This window comes from Triticum dicoccoides, chromosome 7B, assembly GCF_002162155.2.
Source record: "Triticum dicoccoides isolate Atlit2015 ecotype Zavitan chromosome 7B, WEW_v2.0, whole genome shotgun sequence".
Lineage (NCBI taxonomy): Eukaryota > Viridiplantae > Streptophyta > Magnoliopsida > Poales > Poaceae > Triticum > Triticum dicoccoides.
Genome location: NC_041393.1, coordinates 641,194,035 through 641,214,758, shown reverse-complemented (window position 1 = coordinate 641,214,758; position 20,724 = coordinate 641,194,035). Strand labels below are relative to the sequence as shown.

Here is a 20,724-nt window from a genome sequence, read left to right as displayed (position 1 = left end):
ACACTGAGTTTGGAGAGGGAAAAGCCATGCTGCGCTCGAGTATGTGCCTTCGTGAAGAAATCAACCAACTGTAACTCAGAGGGCACATAGTGAAGAGCGAGAGTCTGATCCTGTACAACATCACACACAAAGTGGGCATCCACACCGATGTGCTTGGTGAGCTCATGCTTCACCGGGTCACGCGCAATACTGATACCACCTGTACTGTCTGACAGTAGGGGAGTCGAGGTAGTAGCAGACACACCAAAATCCTCAAGTAACCATCGTAACCAGATCACCTCAGCCGTCAACATAGCCATGGCTCGCAACTCAGCCTCTGTACTCGAGCGAGAAACTGCAGCCTGTTTCTTTGTCTTTCAGGCAATAAGAGAGCCACCAAGAAAGACACAATAAGCAGAAAGCGAGCGGCGATCAGAGGGATCACTAGCCCAGGTAGCATCAGAGTAGGCCTGGAGCTCAAGAGAGCTGGAGCGGGGAAAGAAAAGGCGCTGAGAGGTCGTGCCACGAAGATATCGTAGAACACGGAGGAGGTGACTATAGTGGACAGAGGTGGGGGCTGAAACAAACTGACTCAGGATGTGGACAGGGTAGGAGATGTCAGGACAAGTAACAGCAAGATAGACAAGGCTGCCAACGAGGTGACGATAGCAAGTAGGATTAGGAAGAGGGCCACCATCCAAGGCACGAACCTGAACGTTGAGCTCCATAGGAGTCACAACTTTGCGCTCATCACCGAGAGCAGCGCGAGCAAGAAGATCCTGAATATATTTTTCTTGGGAGATGTAGAAGCCATTAGAGGTCGAGGGGATCTCAATCCCAAGAAAATAGCGAAGTGGACCAAGATCAGTCATTAGAACTAGTCTCGAAGGTGCGCCTTAACAAAAGGAATGTACTCAGAGTCGTCACCACTGATGATCATGTCATCAACATAGAGAAGGAGAAGAGTCCGACCACGAGGAGACGTGTGAACAAACAACGCGGGATCATGATCATTGGGCAAGAAACCAGCGGCAGTCACCATAGAGGCAAAGCGCTCAAACCAGACACGAGGGGCCTGTTTAAGACCATAGAGGGAGCGACGAAGTCTACAGACCATGCCATCAGGAGCATAGTATCCCGGTGGTGGCTGCATATAAACCTCCTCACGCAACTCGCCATTGAGAAAGGCGTTCTGGACATCAAGCTGAGAGATAGACCAATGACGAACAGAAGCCACAGCAAGGAGAGTGCGGATAGTGGTCATGTGGGCAACAGGAGCGAATGTCTCATCATAATCGTGTCCCTGCCCTGCTGAAAACCACGGGCCACAAGACGAGCTTTGTAACGCTCAAGAGAACCATCAGAGCGAGTCTTGATCTTGTAGACCCACTTGCAAGTGATGGGACGAACACCAGAAGGGAGGGAAATCAGATCCCATGTGCCAGAGCGCTCAAGGGCAGCAAGCTCTTCGGCCATCGCAAGTTACCATTCAGGCTGAGTCATGGCAGTCCGATAGGAAGTGGGCTCAGCAATAACAGAGAGACCGTACCGATCAGGAGAATAGCGATCAGGCAGAGGGCGAGGCCGAGCACGGAGGTTATGAACCGGGGTAGGCGTGAACGGAGGTGCACCAGAGGTGGAAGGCGCGTCAGGCACGTCAGGGGAAGCATCCTCAGTACGAGGGCAACGAGTATAGTGGAGAGGAAACGGTGAGAGAGGGCGACGGACTGGAGATGATGGTGTAGAGGTGGAGGAGGATGGAGAAGATGGTGTCGATGGTGAATGAGAGGTGTAGGAGGAAAAGGTGAAACATGAGGCACATAGCAGGGTGTATCGGGAAGGAGAAGAAAAGAAATGTCGTCCATAGAGAACCTCGAGGAAGAAGGACGTGGGTAGTAAGAGCGAGACTCGTCAAAGGTCACATCACGTGAGATGCGCAAGCGATGACCAACAGGGTCCCAACAGCGATAGCCCTTGTGCTCATCACTGTATTCAAGGAAAACACACTCAACCGACTGAGCAGTCAGTTTGGTGCGCTCGCGCAGGGCAAGAAGGACGTAGCACACACATCCAAACATACGAAGAGCTGAGTAGTCAGGAGAGGGACCAGAGAGACACTCCATAGGAATACCACCCTGCAGAGCAGTCGATGGCTGAATGTTGATGAGATAGGTGGATGCAGAAACAGCCTCAGCCCAAAAATGGGGTGGAAGGGAGGGGGCAATCATCAACGCACGAGCCGTCTCAAGCAGATGACGATGCTTACGTTCGGCAACGCCATTCTGAGCATGAGCACCAGGACAGGAGAACTGGGCAAGGGTACCCTGTTCTGCGAGAAAGCCACGCAACAGCTGGGAGATATACTCTCCAACGGAATCAGCATGAAAAGTACGAACAGGCATGGAAAGCTGAGTGTGAACCATGGCAGCAAATCGTTTGTATATTGAGAGAACCTCGCTACGAGATTTCATGAAGTAGAGCCAAGTGTAGCGAGAGAAATCATCAATAAACAAAACATAGTGGCGATGACCACCTTTCGAATCAAAGGGGGCTGGACCCCAGACATCAGAATGAACTAAATCAAAAGGATGCTGAGATACCGACTGACTGGTAGGATAAGGTAACTGGGTCTGTTTTCCAAGTCTACAACCATTACAAGGTGAAGAAACATCTCCAGATACGGACCCTAATAGGCCCTGACGCACTAAGGAAGATAAGCGAGAGCCACAGAGGTGACCAAGGCGATGATGCCACTGCTGGAAGGACGCAGACGAAGAGGCGGCAAGAGCATGAGAGCTGACTGAAGTGGTGGCAGTGGAAGGAACACAAAGCCAGTCAACTTCCCAAAGACCCTCGGACTCACGGTGCCGGGGGCTAGCACTAACCAAAACCTTGGTGGCACGATCTTGAATGGAGCAAGAATCGGTACCAAGAATGACCCGACAACCAGAATCAGTAAGTTGGGTAGCACAAAAAAGATTCATGGTAAGGCGAGGAACATGTGAAACACTAGGAACAGAAAAGGATGGAGTGGAAAGAATACCACGACTAGCAACAGGGAGAGAGGTGCCATCGGCAGTAAGAACATTAATAGGAGAATCAAGAGGGCGAAGTGAAGACAGCGCTGAAGAATCAAAGGACATATGAAAGGAAGCTCCAGAATCCAGAACCCACGAAGATGCACCTGGCGGTGTAGATGCCGGCGGTGATGAAGTGGTGGAAGCAGTCACAACAGCAGCAGAACCTGGCGGTGAAGAACCAGAGGAAGCCAGAAGGCGTTTAAGCCGTACAATGTCCTGGTCAGTGAGTGACGGAGTCGAGGAAGATCCAGGAGTCCCACTGGGAGAGGAGCGCGTCTGGTCTCGCTTCTTCTCACGGCAATCGGACTCTGGGTGACTTGGCTGAGAGCAGTAGCCACAGAAGGTGTCACGGCGCGACCGGCCCTTCTCAGCATAAGAAGGGCGACCCACTCCCCCTGAAGGTGTAGGTAGGAGCGGTGGAGCAGCCAACACAGACGGAACCGCCAACAACCCCGCAGTGCGAAGGCGGGTCTCCTCAGCACGAAGCTCGGCAAGAACCTCCGAGGGAGGAACACGACCACGAGCAAGCAAGTGGGCACGTCGAGGCTCGAACTCAGAGCGGAGACGAGATAAGAACTCATGAACCCACTGAAACTCCAAATCGGGCTGTGTAATCTGACAGCAACGGCAAGTTCCACAAACGATTGTCCGAAGAGAGTCAAGCTGACGCCAGATGGCAGAGCACTGTGAATAGAACTCATCAATAGAGGAATCCACTTGCTGAAGTGCGTGCTCCTGACGCACCACAGATAGGTAGAGAGCATCACCACAGGGCTGATAGCGCTGACAGAGATAAGACCACACCGCTGCAACTGTCCAAGTCGCATGAACTCCGAAGCAAACTGAGGGAGGACACTCGCAGTGAGAACAGCAGCAGCACGAGCATCATCATTGCACCACTGAGTGTAAGCAGACAGATCATCGCGGTACACAGAAAGAGCATCGGAATAAGCTGATACCTGCTGGTCGTAAGCATCAATGGCAGCATCATCGAGAGCCTTGGCTGCATCCCGATCAGCCTGAGAAGCATCAGCAGCAAGTACCGGCGGCACCGCTGGGATTGGGGCCACTGGCGCAACAGGGCATAACGAACAGGGGACCTCGCCAGAGAGAACACCCCACAGAAGAAGACCACGCATATGGATGCGCATAAAGCCCACAAACTCCGCATAGTTGGTGCCATCGAAGATCACCGAACACCTAGGAACAGCGACATAGCCCGAAGAAGACATAACGAGTGCTTCTTTTTCTTTCTCTCCTTTTTGGAAGTCAACGGATGCAGAGACTCGATCTGGATCGAGAGAGGCGGGCAGGGGCGCACGAGACAGCGCTAGCCAGAGGCGGAGACTCGATCTGGATCGAGAGCCCGCAACGCAGCTGCCAGCCGGAGGACCGAACGGGAGAACGCCCGCAGCTCCAGCAGGACAACGCCAGAGGCGACTGGATGGGGCGGGCAGCGCCAAGCGGGACAACGGGCGCAACTCTAGAGGCGGCTGAACGGGGCGGGACGAGCGGGACGGCGGCCGGACAGGGCTGGCAGGACGAGGCAGCGGCCGCAGCAGCCGGTCGGGGCGACAAGGCGAGATGGCGCCGGACGGAGCAGCAGCCGAGCGGGGCGGCTGCCGGATGAGTCGGCCGGACGGGACAGCGTCCAGCTGGAGGAGCAGCAGAGCGGGGCCGGAGAGACAGCGGCTGGACGGCCGGAGACGAGCATGCTAGGAACGAGGGGCACGGAGTTGCGTCGTGCGGGAGGAAGGGGCTAGCCTAGCATCTGATACCATGTTGGATAATCAGCAACTGGACTTTACTGAGGGCCAAAGGCCATTACATATATATGTGAGGTAAAGTGCATGAAACCCCTTATACGATGGGGATATACCGAAAAGAGACTTTACACATCTAACAGCAACATCTCCAACAACATTTAGTAACTATCACATTGTCATTTACTCTTTTTTTATATATGATCTTTATGGATGATCATTAGTCATCTAAATTGCTTGTTCTGTAATAAACAGGTATATTCCATCTGCAAGGGAATGCCCTTTGTATTTGCAGCTTCCAGATGGGGAGCTTTCGAAAACTAATGCATTTATTTCCCCAGTAAGTACTATGCACCTTTCGTGTGTTGTACATCTTGCCATTTTTCTTGATAGTGTTTTTTTTTTGGAAAAACTTTCAATCTATTCATCTTCAATCATGGCAGTACAACGAATACCAGAAATAAAAATTACATCCAAATTCGTAGACCACCTAGCGACGACTACAAGCACCGAAGCGAGCCGAAGGCGCGCCGCCGTCATTGCCCCTCCATCGCCGGAGCCGGGCACAACTTGTTGTAGTAGACAGTCGGGAAGTCGTCGTGCTAAGGCCCCATAGGACCAGCACCCCAGAACAGCAACCGCCGCCGATGAAAAATAACGTAGATCGGAAGGATCCAAACCGAAGACATACGAACGTAGACGAACAACGACGAGATCCGAGCAAATCCACCAAAGATAGATCTGCCGGAGACACACCTCCACACGCCCACCAACGATGCTAGACGCACCGCCGGAACGGGGGCTAGGCGGGGAGACCTTTATTCCATCTTCAGGGAGCCGCCGCCGTTTCGCCTTCCTGAGTAGGACAAAAACCCTAACAAGATTGAAAAAAACGACTAAAAACGGAGCCCTCCCGCCGGCCCTTGTCAGGATCCACCGCGCCTCCATGGCCCTAGGGCCACCGAGACGAGGCGGACCTGCGCCGGCGCCGGCGAGAGGCACAAACCCTAACTTTCTTTCTTGGAGGAGGAGGAGGAGGTGGAGGAGGAGCCCTATAGAACTTGTGCCTACTAGTACGTCTCTTTGGAACCCACCGGGCTGTTCACTTGGTTCAAAGAAGACACATGGGACTTGGAGACAAATGCCATCACAGGTGTGTAGAATTCATCATCTTTTGTATCTCTTGATACCAGAAAATCTGGAGGGCACTAGGAATGGTCTGCATGATACAGAAAAATACAATGAAGCAAAATGTTCCCTCCAGGAAAAAGAAAATGTTATATTTAATCCTCTGAACTCGTATTCGCTGAATTAACTAATTATTGGAAGCCTCTTTGGCTTAGCATAGACTGCTCATTTCTTTTGTTAAGATTCAAGGTAAATGAAACTATCTATTTTTGTAGAAATGCATTGAATTCAGAGTGATTTTAGGTATAGAACTAAGAGCACTGGCAGTTAGTGATCTCCTCAAACTACAAAAGTAGTTTGAGACTTTCAGTTATTATTAATAGCAAAGGTTCTGAAGCATGAAAATATTACTGTTAGATGCTATGATATTTACATCATGCATCCATCTATTGAGAAAATTAACTCAAACAAAAACACATGCTCTCCTGAGATTATGTATGAGAATTTCAACCACGAGATACCAATAGAAGATCCTAAAAAGTCGCTAAATATGGCAAAAATGTTGACCTCCTGAACTGTTAGCAGTACAACCCAATATATCAATTTAGTTTACCAACTGTATACATAACAATGGCACAAAAAAAATTGTATACATAGAAACAAACATCGACATGCATGACTCTGTATGGACTAACATATATCGCTAACATGAAAAGTGAGTGCATATATCACCCCAATCTCAGTATGCAGCAAGTAAGTAAAGCTAGTTGCAAACATATACCGTCAAGGCATGAAGTTACGACTGTTCTGTTCAACCCCGTTGTAATCATGCAGAAATGGACGCCACTTCAAAGCAGAAACGTTGAGCTTTTCCCTTCATAGTATTCTGAAGGAACAACCCAGGTGGACGCAAGAGTACCTATGGATCCATCATTCTACCCACATCAGTTCTGAAACACAAAATCATTCTACCCACTAGATTTCAAACTGAGTAGCCAGACTCAGATACAATCATGTTGGCATGTTTCTACAAAGGAATCTAAGATTAACCAACCTACCATCTTATCATATTTGTCTACACCTACCGACGAAAACCATCTCACCAACTGCCATGCCGATTGGCATTATCCTATTTAGCAGCCATTGTTGACGGGTGGATAACACCTTTGAAAACGTCTGCATGTTGGACATTTTTGAGATTTAGCAACTACCAAGTTGTCAAAAGAGGACAGAAGGTCTAAATTATTGCTGGGAAATGAAAGTGACGGGACATAAACAGCGATTTAGGAGTTGTTGGAGTATTAGCACACCACCTGCAACTGGCAAAAGGCAATAATGCAAGACCAAAAATTGTATATATGGACCAGGCTACTGCTACTTGCCAACCAAACCAAGAGGGGCATGGCAATGGGGGTCATGAGTTTCCTATGGTCATTGCCAGCCGTCCTGATGATCGTCACGGTGATCGCCAGCGATGAGGCTGCGTTGCTTGCTTTTAAAGCACAAGTCAGCGATGGCAGCTCGCTGGCCTCCTGGAACAGCAGTGCTGATTTCTGCAGCTGGGAAGGCGTGACATGCAGCCACCGGAGGCCCGCGCGGGTGGTGGAGCTGAGCTTGGACAGCAGAGCGCTCGTCGGAGTACTCTCCCCAGCCCTAGGGAACCTCACGTTCCTGCGGATGCTCAACCTGAGCTTCAACTGGTTCCATGGGGAGATTCCAGCAAGCCTCGGCCGCCTCCGTCGCCTACAGAGGCTAGACTTGAACGACAACTCCTTCTCCGGCAAGTTCCCTGTAAACCTGAGCTCCTGCATCAGGCTGAACAAAATGGGACTACACAACAACAAGATTGGCGGCCACATCCCAGCTGAGCTCGGCGAAAAGTTCATATCCCTGGCAGTGATCTCGCTGAGGAACAATAGTTTCACAGGTCCCATCCCGGGGTCAATGGCCAATCTGTCCTATCTACGATATCTTGATTTCTCTGACAACCAGCTAGTTGGTTCAGTCCCACCAGTGCTTGGAAGCATCGAGACCATGCGATTTTTCAGGCTCTCCCAAAACAACCTCTCTGGTATGCTTCCACCTTCTCTCTACAACTTGTCGTCGGTGGAATATTTTGATATAAGTCACAATATGTTTTATGGAAGCATTATGGATGATATCGACAACAAGTTCCCCAAGATAAATGGTCTTTACTTGAGTAATAATTACTTCGCGGGGACCATCCCTTCCTCAATATCTAATCTATCTAACCTCATACAACTCGACCTGGGGTTTAATAGATTTAGTGGGTATGTGCCTCCCACATTGGGGAAGTTGCGAGCACTCCAAGATCTCCACTTGTCTGGCACTAAGCTTGAAGCAAATGATAACAAAGGGTGGGAATTCATCACTTCTTTGGCAAACTGCAGCCAGTTGGGCTTCTTGGCACTTGGCGGCTACTATTTCGAAGGATTGCTGCCAGCTTCAGTTGCTAACCTCTCGACGACTCTTCAAGAGTTATACTTACTGGACAGTCGGGTCTCTGGAGTTATTCCTGCAGACATAGGCAATTTGGTTGGTCTCACCAGGCTTGCAATAGCAAACAATTATATCTCCGGAGTGATCCCAGAGAGCATCGGTAAGCTGGAAAACCTGATTGAGCTAGCCTTGTATAACAATAGCTTGTCTGGCCTCATACCGCCGTCAATAGGGAACCTTTCACAGTTAAACAGGCTTTATGCATACTATGGAAACTTGGAGGGGCCCATTCCAGCAAGCCTGGGGGAGCTGAAAAACCTATTCTTACTTGATTTGTCAACAAACTACAGACTTAACGGTTCAATACCCAGAGAGATTTTGAAATTATCTGGCCTTTCTTGGTACTTGGACTTGTCATACAATTCCCTTTCAGGACCCCTTCCTAATGAGGTTGGTAGCTTGGCAAACCTCAACCAACTGATTCTATCAGGAAATCAGTTGTCTGGCAAGATACCGGATAGTATTCAGAATTGCATAGTCTTGGACTGGTTATTATTAGACAATAATTTGTTCGAGGGGAGCATACCTCGATCACTGACAAATATAAAGGGGCTCAGTAAACTGAATCTGACCATGAATAAGCTCTCTGGTAATATTCCCGAGGCCCTTGCTAGTATTGGAAACCTGCAGGAACTGTACCTAGCACACAATGACTTTTCTGGATCAATCCCGGCAGTTCTACAGAATTTGACTTCATTGTCCAAATTGGATCTATCCTTTAATAATTTGCAAGGTGAGGTGCCAGATGGAGGTGTTTTCAGAAACATCACTTATGTAGCAGTTGTTGCTGGGAATATCAATCTGTGTGGTGGTAGACCTCAACTTCACTTGGTTCCATGTTCCACAAGCCGCATTAGCAAGAATAGAAAAAGGAAGTTGAAGTCTCTTGTAATTTCTCTAGCAACAGCTGGAACAATCTTGTTGTCACTTTCGGTTATTGTTCTTGTTTGGATACTTCGTAGGAAGCTCAGACAAAGCCAGAAGACACTAGTGCAATACTCAGTTGCTGAGAACCATTATGAAAGAATCCCCTATCATGCATTATTGAGAGGAACTAACGAATTTTCAGATATTAACTTGCTTGGGAGAGGAAGTTACGGTGCAGTTTATAAGTGTGTTTTGGAAAATGAGGACAGAACATTGGCTATCAAGGTGTTTAACCTCGGTCAATCCAGGTATTCCAAGAGTTTCGAGGTTGAATGTGAAGCCATGAGAAGGATACGACATCGTTGTCTCATAAAGATCATTACTTCTTGTTCAAGCGTCGACCACCAAGGTCAAGAGTTCAAGGCATTGGTGTTTGAGTTCATGCCAAATGGTAACTTGGATGGTTGGCTCCACCCAAAATCTCAAGAGCCCACTACAAACAACACGCTCAGCCTTGCCCAGAGGCTTGATATTGCTATCAATATTGTGGACGCAGTAGAATATCTGCACATCTATTGTGAACCATCGGTAATCCATTGTGATCTTAAGCCAAGCAACATTCTTCTTGCTGACGACATGAGCGCCCGCGTTGGAGACTTTGGCATATCAAGGATCCTTCAAGAAAATACAAGCGAGAGGGTGCAAACTTCATATAGCACAATTGGGATAAAAGGTTCCATTGGCTATGTTGCTCCAGGTAATTGAAATATCTTCTGATTTTATCTTTACTTCGCACGCAGATATGGCATTCTAACCACGAAATGTTGCATAATTGCAGAGTATGGAGAAGGCTCTGTGGTCTCAACTCACGGTGATATTTATAGTCTTGGCATATTGCTGCTTGAGATGTTCACCGGAAGGCGCCCAACAGATGACAGGTTCACAGATTCATTGGGTCTGCATAAGTTTGTCGAGGATGCTCTTCAAGATAGAACCCTGGAGGTAGCTGACCCAACAATCTGGCTGCACAACGAACAACATGAGAACAATACTATTAGAACACAGAAGTGCTTGGTTTCAGTGTTGAGGCTTGGCATATCCTGCTCAAAGCAACAGCCTCGAGAACGAACATTGACCAGAGATGCAGCAGCAGAGATGCGTGCAATCAGAGATGCACATCTCGCGTTTGTTGGCTAGGTTACAGGAGAACATGAAGCAGGAAAAGAAGCCCTGACTCAATAAATTCGAACAGGACTGAAAAAACAAGTTTGTACAAGACACGATCCTGCAATTTATATGTAGCGCTTTAGTTAGTACTCCGTACTATGATTGTTCTCATTCTGGGAATTGTGTTTCTTTACATCTGTATCAAATACTCCCTCCGTTCCCAAATATTTGTCTTTTTAGACATTTCAAATGGACTACAATATACGGATGTATGTAGACATATTTTAGAGTGTAGATTCACTCATTTTGCTTCGTATGTAGTCACTTGATGAAATCTGTAGAAAGACAAATATTTAGGAACGGAGGAAGTAAATGCAAAGTGTAGAACCATTTTTTTTTTGCAATAATAGCAAGTTCTAGTCATGCCAGAAATGATTTCATTCTCAAAACGGTACACATGCTGGGAACATTAATTCATGATTAAGATAAACCGGTAGACAACAATTGAGACTGCACCACAAAGCATGGTTCATCTGTAGAAAAACACTGGACATGGAATCCAGTAACAGCAAATGGATATATGCTAGACCATACGATAAGCAAGCAGAGCAGCATAGATTCAGACACCACAAACAAGCTGTCAAAACACACACATCAGTACTGTAGAGAAAGCACTGTAGAATGGGTACTGTAGGAATTCAATTTAAACCGTCCCCCTGATCCAACGGCTGGCCGCCCGCCAGTCACGGTGAGGCCAGTCACTGGATCCTTGTCCTATTCAGACATACACCAGGCAATAATTCCAAAAGTAGCAGCACATCAATTACATAAATTCCCGGTGTGACTGGCCAGAGGCCAGTCACTGGATCCCTGTCCTATTCAGACAAACACCAGGCAATAATTTCAAAAGTAGCAGCACATCAATTACATAAATTCCCGGAATCACTAACGATACTACAAGGCTCACGAGCAGCAGTAATTAACACCGACGATCAGCCAGACGAAACATAAGACAAGAGGGTGTGATCTTGGTGCCCTCAGTCCTCAGGGACGGCGTACTTGGTGATAATGAGGCCGGTTTTTGAAAAATTCAAAATTCATATTTTTTATACATTTTATAAAAATCTTAATAAAAAACATAGATATACATTGAGGCATAATGCATAAGTGTGTAAATTTTCAGGACGAAATATGTTGAGGGTTGTGCAAAAAAGACAAATCTCATCTCAAGGCCATGAATTTGTCCTTTTTGTAATTTGAAATGAGGATGAAACACATGATACTATTCATCCTCTCAGACCATGAATTTGTTTGTTTTGTACTCATATTTGAAGGTATTTCATTCTGAAATTTTACACACATACACATAACATCTTTGTTTACTTGTACAATTTTTAAGTTTTTTTTTTAAATTGAAAAGTTCAAATTTTGAATTTTTCAAAAAATCGGCCTCCACGGAGGCCGAGAGCTAAAACGCCTCACTCACAGGAGAGTTGTTATATACTCCCTTCGTCTAAAAATACTTGGCGGATAAATGGATGTATCTAGATGTATTTTTAGTTCTATATACATCCATTTTTATTCATATGTCCAACAAGTACGGAGAGAGTACATTGTAAGGAGAAATACGGTACATGAACCTGACTGCTTGGTTTATTAACGGAAAACCGGACGAAAACTTAAACATCGGCAAGCCACATCTAGCAACCTAGGCCTAAAGCGTCAGAATACATACAAGATGGAAGGCCAAAGCCCCACAACACATCCGGTCGAGTACCAGAGCGCTTATGCTGCTGCCAAGGTGTATAACGAAAACCATCACATCAATCTGGGCTGCCACAAGCATATCTGCCAACCTAGACGCCGGCAGGGCGGAACTATATGTCCGAAAGGAGGTGCACCTATGACGCTCAGATCCCATGAGGTTGCCACACATAGCTTGCCTGACGCTCCTCGCATGTGAAGGATGCCTCCTGCTGCCCATCACCGACAGGAATAATATCGTCGGTCTCACATGCACCATAATGATGAACCATTCGAGCCGTCCATCAACTACACGAGCCACGAGTCCCTCCGGCTGGATCCATCTCCAGAACGATGCCCTCAAGAAGGAATGCAACATCAAGAATAGCTAGAACGCCGCCATCGTCCGATCGATAATCCAGATCTATGGTTTCCCCTAGAGCATGTCGGGAAGGAAGGTGAGGGTTGTCACGTTGACACCTCCAACAAGGAAACGCCACCCTTAGGTGTCGCCATCGACAACTTGGGACACCGCTGGAGTACGACTTCCATCGATAGCCTTCCATGCCCAACCCCAAGACCTAGCCAGCCCCCTAGCCAATCACATCCGTTACACACGAGCCTATCACTTCATCCCCTGCACCTCCGCCTCGAGCTCCTACATTAGGTCCCACCAGTGGCGCACCAGCTGACCAACATCCATGATCCTCTACTGTAGCCGATAGAAGCCCCCCCCACTAGGCGCCACCCGCAAGCCGACAAGGGTCATCACCTAGCAGATCCGCGCTGGGGATACCTGCCAGTATGGGGATGAAGTTCAGTTGAGAAATGTTGCACGTCCTGATGAGTCCTCGAAAAAGTGGGGATGAGGTTCATGATATTATTCTAAAAAATATGAAAAGAAAAAATTGAGAAAAAAGAGAGAAGGGGCAATCCCACCATCCTTTTAGCACACTTATGCTTCAAAGTTGCACCATGTTCTTCATATAGAGAGTCTCCATGATTTGTCACTTTCATATACTAGTAGAATTTTTTACATTATAGAACTTGGATTGTATATTCTCATGACGGGCTTCCTCAAATGCCCAAGGTCTTCATCACACCCACTTAGTTTCAGTAGCGAGTTTTCATACACTTATAGCTTTAGTGGGCATCCGTTGCATGGCAATCCCTGCTACTCGCATTGATATCGATTGTAAGGCATCTTCATTGCCCAACGATCCGAGTTGATTGAGACTTTCTTCACTTTTGTCTTCCCTTATAAACCTCTGCCAACATATTCTATTCCATTAGTAATGCTAAGTCCATGTCTCACACTTATATACTGACTGTTGGGAATATAACTCCGCGGTGTGACCCGCCCAGGAGGGCCCGGGTTACACAGTTGGCGACTCACATCAAAGGGCCCAAGTGGGCCCAAGAAGACAAGACATGAAGACGGCGGCTCATAGGCAGGCCTATTGAAGGCCCAAGACCCGAAGGCAACTCAAGAACCAAAGGTGCGAGCCGCCCGATGATGACTTGCCTTGTAAGGCAAGGAGATTAGAATCACATCCGGTTACATTGTGTGACCTGACCTGGACTCTTGTAAGCCGCCGGGCTTCGACCTGTGTATATAAAGGTGAGACCCGATGGTGGGTTGGAGAGAGAAGAAAAACAACTGATCGATAGCTAGTCAAGCGATTCCGCTCCCTTGTAATCAATACTCAATCAATACAACTCAAAGTAGGAAGTAGGCTTTTACCTCGTTGTGAGGGGCGAACCTGGGTAAACTCGTGTCCTTTGTCCCGTTCAACCCCTTTGAGCTAACCAACGTTGTGATGGCTCCACGCTTAAGTCCTTTCACTAGGACATCTACCGTGACAAATCCGGGACACTAAGTGAAGTTGAAAATGTTGAAGCGAGAAAAGGTATCATGTAATTGCTTGGTTTGGCACCGGGGTGCTCATGATTTGTACTTATGTTAGGAAGATGGAGTCATGCCATGCTTACATAATTCAATGATTAGGGATAACATTCGTTAAGCATCGTATATTTTGAGGAGTAATGATTGTTTTCTAGAATTCATGGATATTATTATGTTGATATTAATTACTTCATCGTTTCTCAATATTCATACCGTAAAGAGATTACATAATAAGACATGTTAGGTAGCATTCAACATAAAAATTATGTTTTATCATTTACTTACTCGAGGATGAGCAGGAATTAAGCTTGGTGATGCTGATAAGTCTCCAACGTATCTATCATTTTTGGGTACTAACCCATTAACCCAGTGCCTAGTGCCAGTTGTTTTTTTGCATGTTTTTGGTTTTACAGAAAATCCCTACCAAACGAGTCCAAACACAACGAAACTTGTTGACGATTTTGTCTGGACCAGGAGGAACCCTAGAAGCTTCGGGGGAGTCTAGACGACAGACGAGGAGACGGCAAGGCAGCACGTCGCGCCCAGGGGGTAGGCGCGCCGTGCCCCCTTGTGGGCCCCTCATGGCTCCGTCTGACCTCGTGGCTTTCGGCGCCTGCAGTTTGAGGACGTCGGCTCTGCCTTGCTCAGGCAGACGCAATGTTCGTTGTGGCTAGTTGGAGATGCAAGATGTTCATAGGCCAGGGACCTGTGTGCAATTTCTAATTTTCTTAGGGTGCTCTATTTGATTTGGGCGGACAGTTGTTCGGTTTGTTTCTGTCGACTTTGTACTCGTATTGTACGTCGTATGCTTGACTTATGAATGAATATGGGTATTTCCATCAATCTTGCAATGCTTGGCAAACAAGGATGGCGTATCCTGACTAACCCAAAATCTTTGTGCTCAAGGGTGTTGAAAGGCAAGTACTTCCCACACTCAGATTTTCTCCAAGCTACAATCCCCAAGCGGGCTTCTTCTACATGGAAGGCGATCATAGCGGGCAGAAAGGCTTTGGAGAGGGGGCTGATCCATCGAGTAGGTGACGGTTCATCTATCTCCATATGGAACAATCATTGGATTCCAAACACAACTACTATGAAACCGAGTGGAAGATTAGGGGCGACGCCCCCTGCATCCAGTCTCGGAGTTAATCGACGACTACACTGGCGGCTGGAATGTTAACTTGGTCCATCAAAACTTCCTTCATCCTGATGCTGAGGCGATCCTTAATATACCCTTGAACAGATCAGGTGGGGTTGACACTTTGACGTGGGCACTGGAAAAGTCAGGTAACTACACTGTAAAATTAGAGTATCGCTCTCTAATGACTTAGAACGAGCTTAGTTCTCTAGAGGAAGGGACAACTACGGATTCTTCATCATCCAATAAACAGTTGTGGACTGCACTTTGGAAGTTAAAGGTGGTGCCGAAGGTGCGGGTGTTCTGGTGGAGGGTTCTGCGCGGCATCTTGCCAGACTCCATGACACTGAAGCACCGACATATCAAGCCACTTGGCCGCTGCGATATATGCAAGGCCATGAACGAGGACTTAATGCATGCACTCATCTCATGTTCACATGCTAAGCAGTTCTAGATTGCGGCGAAGGATCAGTTCGATCTCCATTTACCGAGGCTGCATCCTTTGACATGGGCACAAGATATTGTGCTTGATGAGATGTTTTCTGATGATGCTCGTTGCAAGATCATAACGATCATGCATGTTGTATGGAACTCCATGAAAAAATGGTCTCACGATCAAGAGGGATTCTCCCCAGTGCAAGCTCTCAAGTGGATCCATGAAACCCTGACCATAATCGATCTACCTACCCGTCGGCCCAAAGCGCATGCGGGACAAGGCTGGATCCCCCCTGATGTGGGGTGGATTACCATCAACACCGATGGCTCGGTGATCCCGGATGCGTTATCAGGAGGAGCAGGAGGTGTTGCCCGGTCTCATATCTCCTTCATCGGGGCCTGGTGCAAGCCGCTAGAAGGGGTCTCAGACCCTTTCATTGCCGAACTCCTAGCATTCAGGGAGGGAGTGATCTTTCCTCAGCTTGGCGGGATGTCACATGTGATCATGGAGGTCGATTGCATGGAGCTGGTCACCCAATGGAATTCACACGGCAACTCTCGATCCGTTGCTGTGCCTATCTTTCAAGAACTAGATGCTTTAGTCCTTAATTTTGTGTCCTTTTCGGTGCAGCATGTAAGTAGGGACTTTAATTCTCCGGCCCACTTGTGTGCACAACATGCTTGTGCATTGGAGGGCACGGACTGCTGGCTCGATGAGAGCCCTGACTTTCTTGTCAATGGCCTATGGGCAGACTATAACCGCATGATCCTTCGTTGAAAAAAGTTATAGTTCGATGCAAAAAAGGTAACATTTTCCCTTTTGGTTGAATCAATCATCAGTACTGAAAAGAAACTCGCGCTTTTGTTTCGCTCAATGGTATACATTTTCTTTAGGGGGAAAAAGAAAAGGGAAATGACACTGGTAGCTGTTACGTTTTTTTAAATGGCCGTTACCTATTTCTGTGACTTTTAGAGTATGCAGTTCTCCGTGAAGGACCCAACCACAAGCGAGAAACCGCACGCTCGCGTAGTTACCGTCTTAGGGCAACTCCAACGTTCTCGGATTCCATCTGTTTGGGACAGGAAAACGGACATCGGATATCGTCGAGAGGCCCGACATAGTAGTGCACCCAACACGGAACACATCCAAAACGGACAGTCCAGGCCCCAATGCCGTCACGCTGTCACGCACTGGAGTTGCTTCATACGCGAGCTCGCTCGCGCTCGCCGCTGCTGCGCGCCGTGCCCATGCCCTGTCCTTCCACCCGCCGACGCGCCCCTGTCACGCCGCCGCAATCTGCCGCCTGCATGCCAGCGCCCTGCACAGGCATGGTTGCGCTCGTGTGGGGCTGCAGCTGCCACGCTCGCCCGCTCGCTCGCCCAGCTGCTCGTTGTTGCTCATGTCGCCGAACGAGTTGCGTCGGCTTCGAGCACCGCCACTTCGCGGCACAGCGCCACCGCCTCCTACTCGTCCAGCTTGGCCCCATCTTGTCGCATCCGCAAGCCGAGTGTCGCAACATTGCCTTGCCGCGCTGACAACCTGCATGGTTGGTGGGGAGGTGGGTGAAAAGGGAGGAGAGAGAGGGGATGGGATGGGTGTGTGGGCCCTTTTGTTTGTATGCCAGATGGGCCATTACCAGACACAGCCAGACGCACAGGGCGTAGACTCTGTCTGCTTTTTGTCCGCTTTGCCGCAAATCCAAATCGATTTTGCTCCGAAAATGGAGCAAAACAGACACGGACCGAACAAATGGGGATGGGGTCTACGATTGGGTTGTCTTTTATTTCCGTTTGACATAACCGCATGCCGTCGGATGATTTGGGGTCTAGCGTTGGAGTTACCCTGCAAATGACCCAAGACTCGATCAACACGCCACGACAAACTGCTGTGACAGTGGTTCAATAAAAGCGCGCAAGCTTTACTTTCGACGATCCCTTCCTCCCCCGGCATTGTGTTGCCGCCGGATGATAGCACCCTATGGATGGTCTGGTCGGTTAGGGCATCTCTAACGGCAAACCACAAAAATCCTCCCACACCCGTCCGTGGGCAAGGGGCACCAGTCCATGGAAATGGATGTGGGAGGCAGCCATCCAACGCTAGCCGCATACATCTGACCAACAATTCAAACCAAGCGGGCGAAATTTGATCAAATCGGACGGATTTCATTCAAGTTCAGATATAACTTACATAAAAAGGACGATATTTCGACTGTTTAACTAAAAACCTAGAAAAAACCTAAACCCTATACCGGACGACCACCTCGTACACGTGGCCGCCCTGCCTTGCCGCACCACTGAATCCATCGGTGCCGCTGTCATTGTCCCTCTAGCGGTGGTACGACGCCGGAGGGCCGCGACAGCCTTGTCCAGCGGCTACCTGCCGCTCGTGGAGGAGCCGCTCTGCCTCCTGCTATGCCGCCACGGCCACTGCCGACGTGGTTGTGACATCCCCGACTTAATCGTGCACTAATCATACACGCAAGTGCGCATGATCAAGATCAGAGACCCACGGTAAGATATCACAACACAACTTTAGACACAAAATAAAATAATACAAGTTTTTATTACAAGATAGGGGCCTGGAGGGCTCAAATACAAGAGTCAGCGGAAGCAACAATATCTGAGTACATACAAAGGTAAACAAGTTTGCCTTAAGAAGGCTGAGTAAAACAGCGACAACTAGATCAAAAAGGCGCAAGCCTCCTGCCTGGGAGCCCCCGAGCTACTCCTAGACCTCGGTCTCCACATAGTAGTAAGCTCCGTCAGTAAAGTAGTAGTCATCTACGGGATCAGCAGGCTCCTGGACTCCATCATCTAGTCACATCAATTTGCTAAATATGCATCGGTATCAATGGGAAGGGGCTGTATCTGTGGACTATACTGCAGAATTGCCAGAATAGAGGGGAAGTCTTAGCCTATCAAAAACTAGCATCTTGTAGCAAAAGAAGAAAGTAGAGTAAATAACATATAGTATCGTGTATATTTAAGTAATGCCCAGAGATCCTTCCTCGTCTACTCCGCAAGGAAGCGATCCTGGAGCCATCATAACAGTTTAGTATCACACATATCTGGTTCAAGTTGTATAAGATCGGGATACAACTCCGAGCATCCTGTTACCATGGGCACGACTATTCGAATAGATAACTTCCCTATAGGGGTGCACCAACTTACCTAACATGCTCAATTAACTCTGACGGGGCACGCTTTTCCTGGTCATGCCCGGCGTCGGCTGATCGACACGCCGTAGTCGTACCTAGGCTCCGTAGAGAGGTTCCGACGGTCTACATCCTAAGCGCTTAGGGGTCTTGGGCCCATCGCCCTTTGCACTTCAGGTCGTTGTGAGAAGGGTAGATACCAACGCCACCTCTCCCCTGGATGGCAGGATCTGACCATGCCACGATGCTGAACTAGATGTTTGATAGATCTTTTGAAAGAAACTTACAACGCCGAGTGCTAACCCACATAGTGGTTAGTGCAAAAAAGACCAGAGGCCTACTCAGATCACATATCCAAACCCGTTAGTGTCTTGGGAGCGTGTGAGACGATCAGTGCTCCCGTCGCCCCGTCTCGAGGACTTACAGCAACGGCCATGCCCAACTCTCTCTAGGGGCGGTCTGCTTGCCCAGCCGTGCCTCGTAATTATCTCGCGGGTACACTCCAGGTCGACCCAACTTCGGTAACTCTCATGGGTACCCCTCAGGCCCAACCCGACATCAACAAGGTTTTGAGGTAATGTCAATGTAACCGTGTGTCCATAACATCAAGGGGAGAATTCAAGGAATCACCCTCGATAGATTCCATCTCGATGTAACCGTCAAGGTGAACTTGGGGGAATCACTCTCGATAGGTTCACACTTGAGCTGTTGCATGACAGAGTCGTCATCGAGAGTGGTGAAGGATGAATCACGCTCCACAATCCACGACCGATTAGCTACACTATAGAGATATCATCAGGAGTGCGTGACGAGGTTTCACCCTCGGCACTCGATAGTAGCTCTGTAGAGTCGTACAGCTAGGGGGGTGATGTGTTGTGTCGGTCTCTGCACATCGATCATGTTGATTGAGTCCTCAGGTAATAAAGTGGGGGCAACAGGGACAAGGTGAGGCGTCACTCATGGATCACTAACCACCCTATACTAAGCATATAGGACAACAGGTAAAGTTTCAACAACATGTTTCGAAAACAGGCCATGCATCAGATTATGAGCAATAAAAAAAGTAGTAAAATCTAATGCAAGCACAAGAGAGAATGAATGGGCGATATAGGAATGGTCTTGGAGGTTTTGCTTTCCTGGAAGCTCTCCAGACAGATATGGATCCTCGACGGTGAAGTAGTCGATCACTAGATTAACCGCGGTCTCCGGATCTACAGGAAAAGAAGTAACGGAGGGGGAACACAATAAATAACAGAGGAATAAATCACATCAAAAAGCATGACATGGCAAAACGCTGTGCTAGGGGTGACCTAACGCAGTGCTACATGTTACACACAAAGCGGCAAAATATCCGACAATATTTTCCTGACTCCAGGCAATTATCGGACATACGATCCTGGAGGGAAGGTTCCATGTTTGCTGTGATGGGAGCATGTGACAGGTATGTGGATGGCATAATCGGATTCGTCTTATTTTATGAGCAACTTTCATATATAAATATTTTCATCGGAGTTATGGATTATTTCATATGAATTTTTAAAGTTTTAAACAATTTCTGGAATTTACTGGATTTAATTTAATTTTAAAAATAAATGATTAAATTGCTACAGGTACACAGTGAGTGTACCCAGAAGTGCACATGGGTGGCTGGCAGGGCCTAGCTAATAGGTCAGCGGTCTAGAGTGGACCGGTTGACCGGTCAACTAGGCCCACTTGTCAGTTGCCGGGGCTGCCTAGTCAGCACTGTTGACTGGGTCAGCCCAGCAACTGGGCCCGCCAGTCCCACTAGGCAGTGGCCCAGCCGGGAGCAGCGACAGGGGCGGGGGCGGGCGCGGCGGGTGGC

General features: G+C 48.1%; 2 protein-coding genes across 2 annotated transcripts in view; both read left to right on the top strand.

Moving 5' to 3' along the window:
- Positions 1–11,847, top strand: part of LOC119339273 (GPI transamidase component PIG-S-like) — a 14,773-nt gene extending 2,926 nt beyond the window's left edge. The window contains exons 6-7 of the mRNA XM_037611393.1: positions 5,078–5,162; positions 11,688–11,847. Of these exons, the coding sequence (XP_037467290.1) occupies positions 5,078–5,162; positions 11,688–11,702 (100 nt within the window). The 3' untranslated portion in view covers positions 11,703–11,847. The remainder of the gene's footprint in view (positions 1–5,077; positions 5,163–11,687) is intronic.
- On the top strand, positions 5,856–10,678 carry LOC119337280 (putative receptor-like protein kinase At3g47110). Its single transcript, XM_037609395.1, has 2 exons — positions 5,856–10,094; positions 10,176–10,678. The coding sequence occupies exons 1-2, from the start codon at positions 7,286–7,288 to the stop codon at positions 10,532–10,534; spliced, it is 3,168 nt and encodes a 1,055-aa protein (XP_037465292.1). The 5' UTR covers positions 5,856–7,285; the 3' UTR covers positions 10,535–10,678.
- Positions 11,848–20,724: the final 8,877 nt, after the last annotated feature.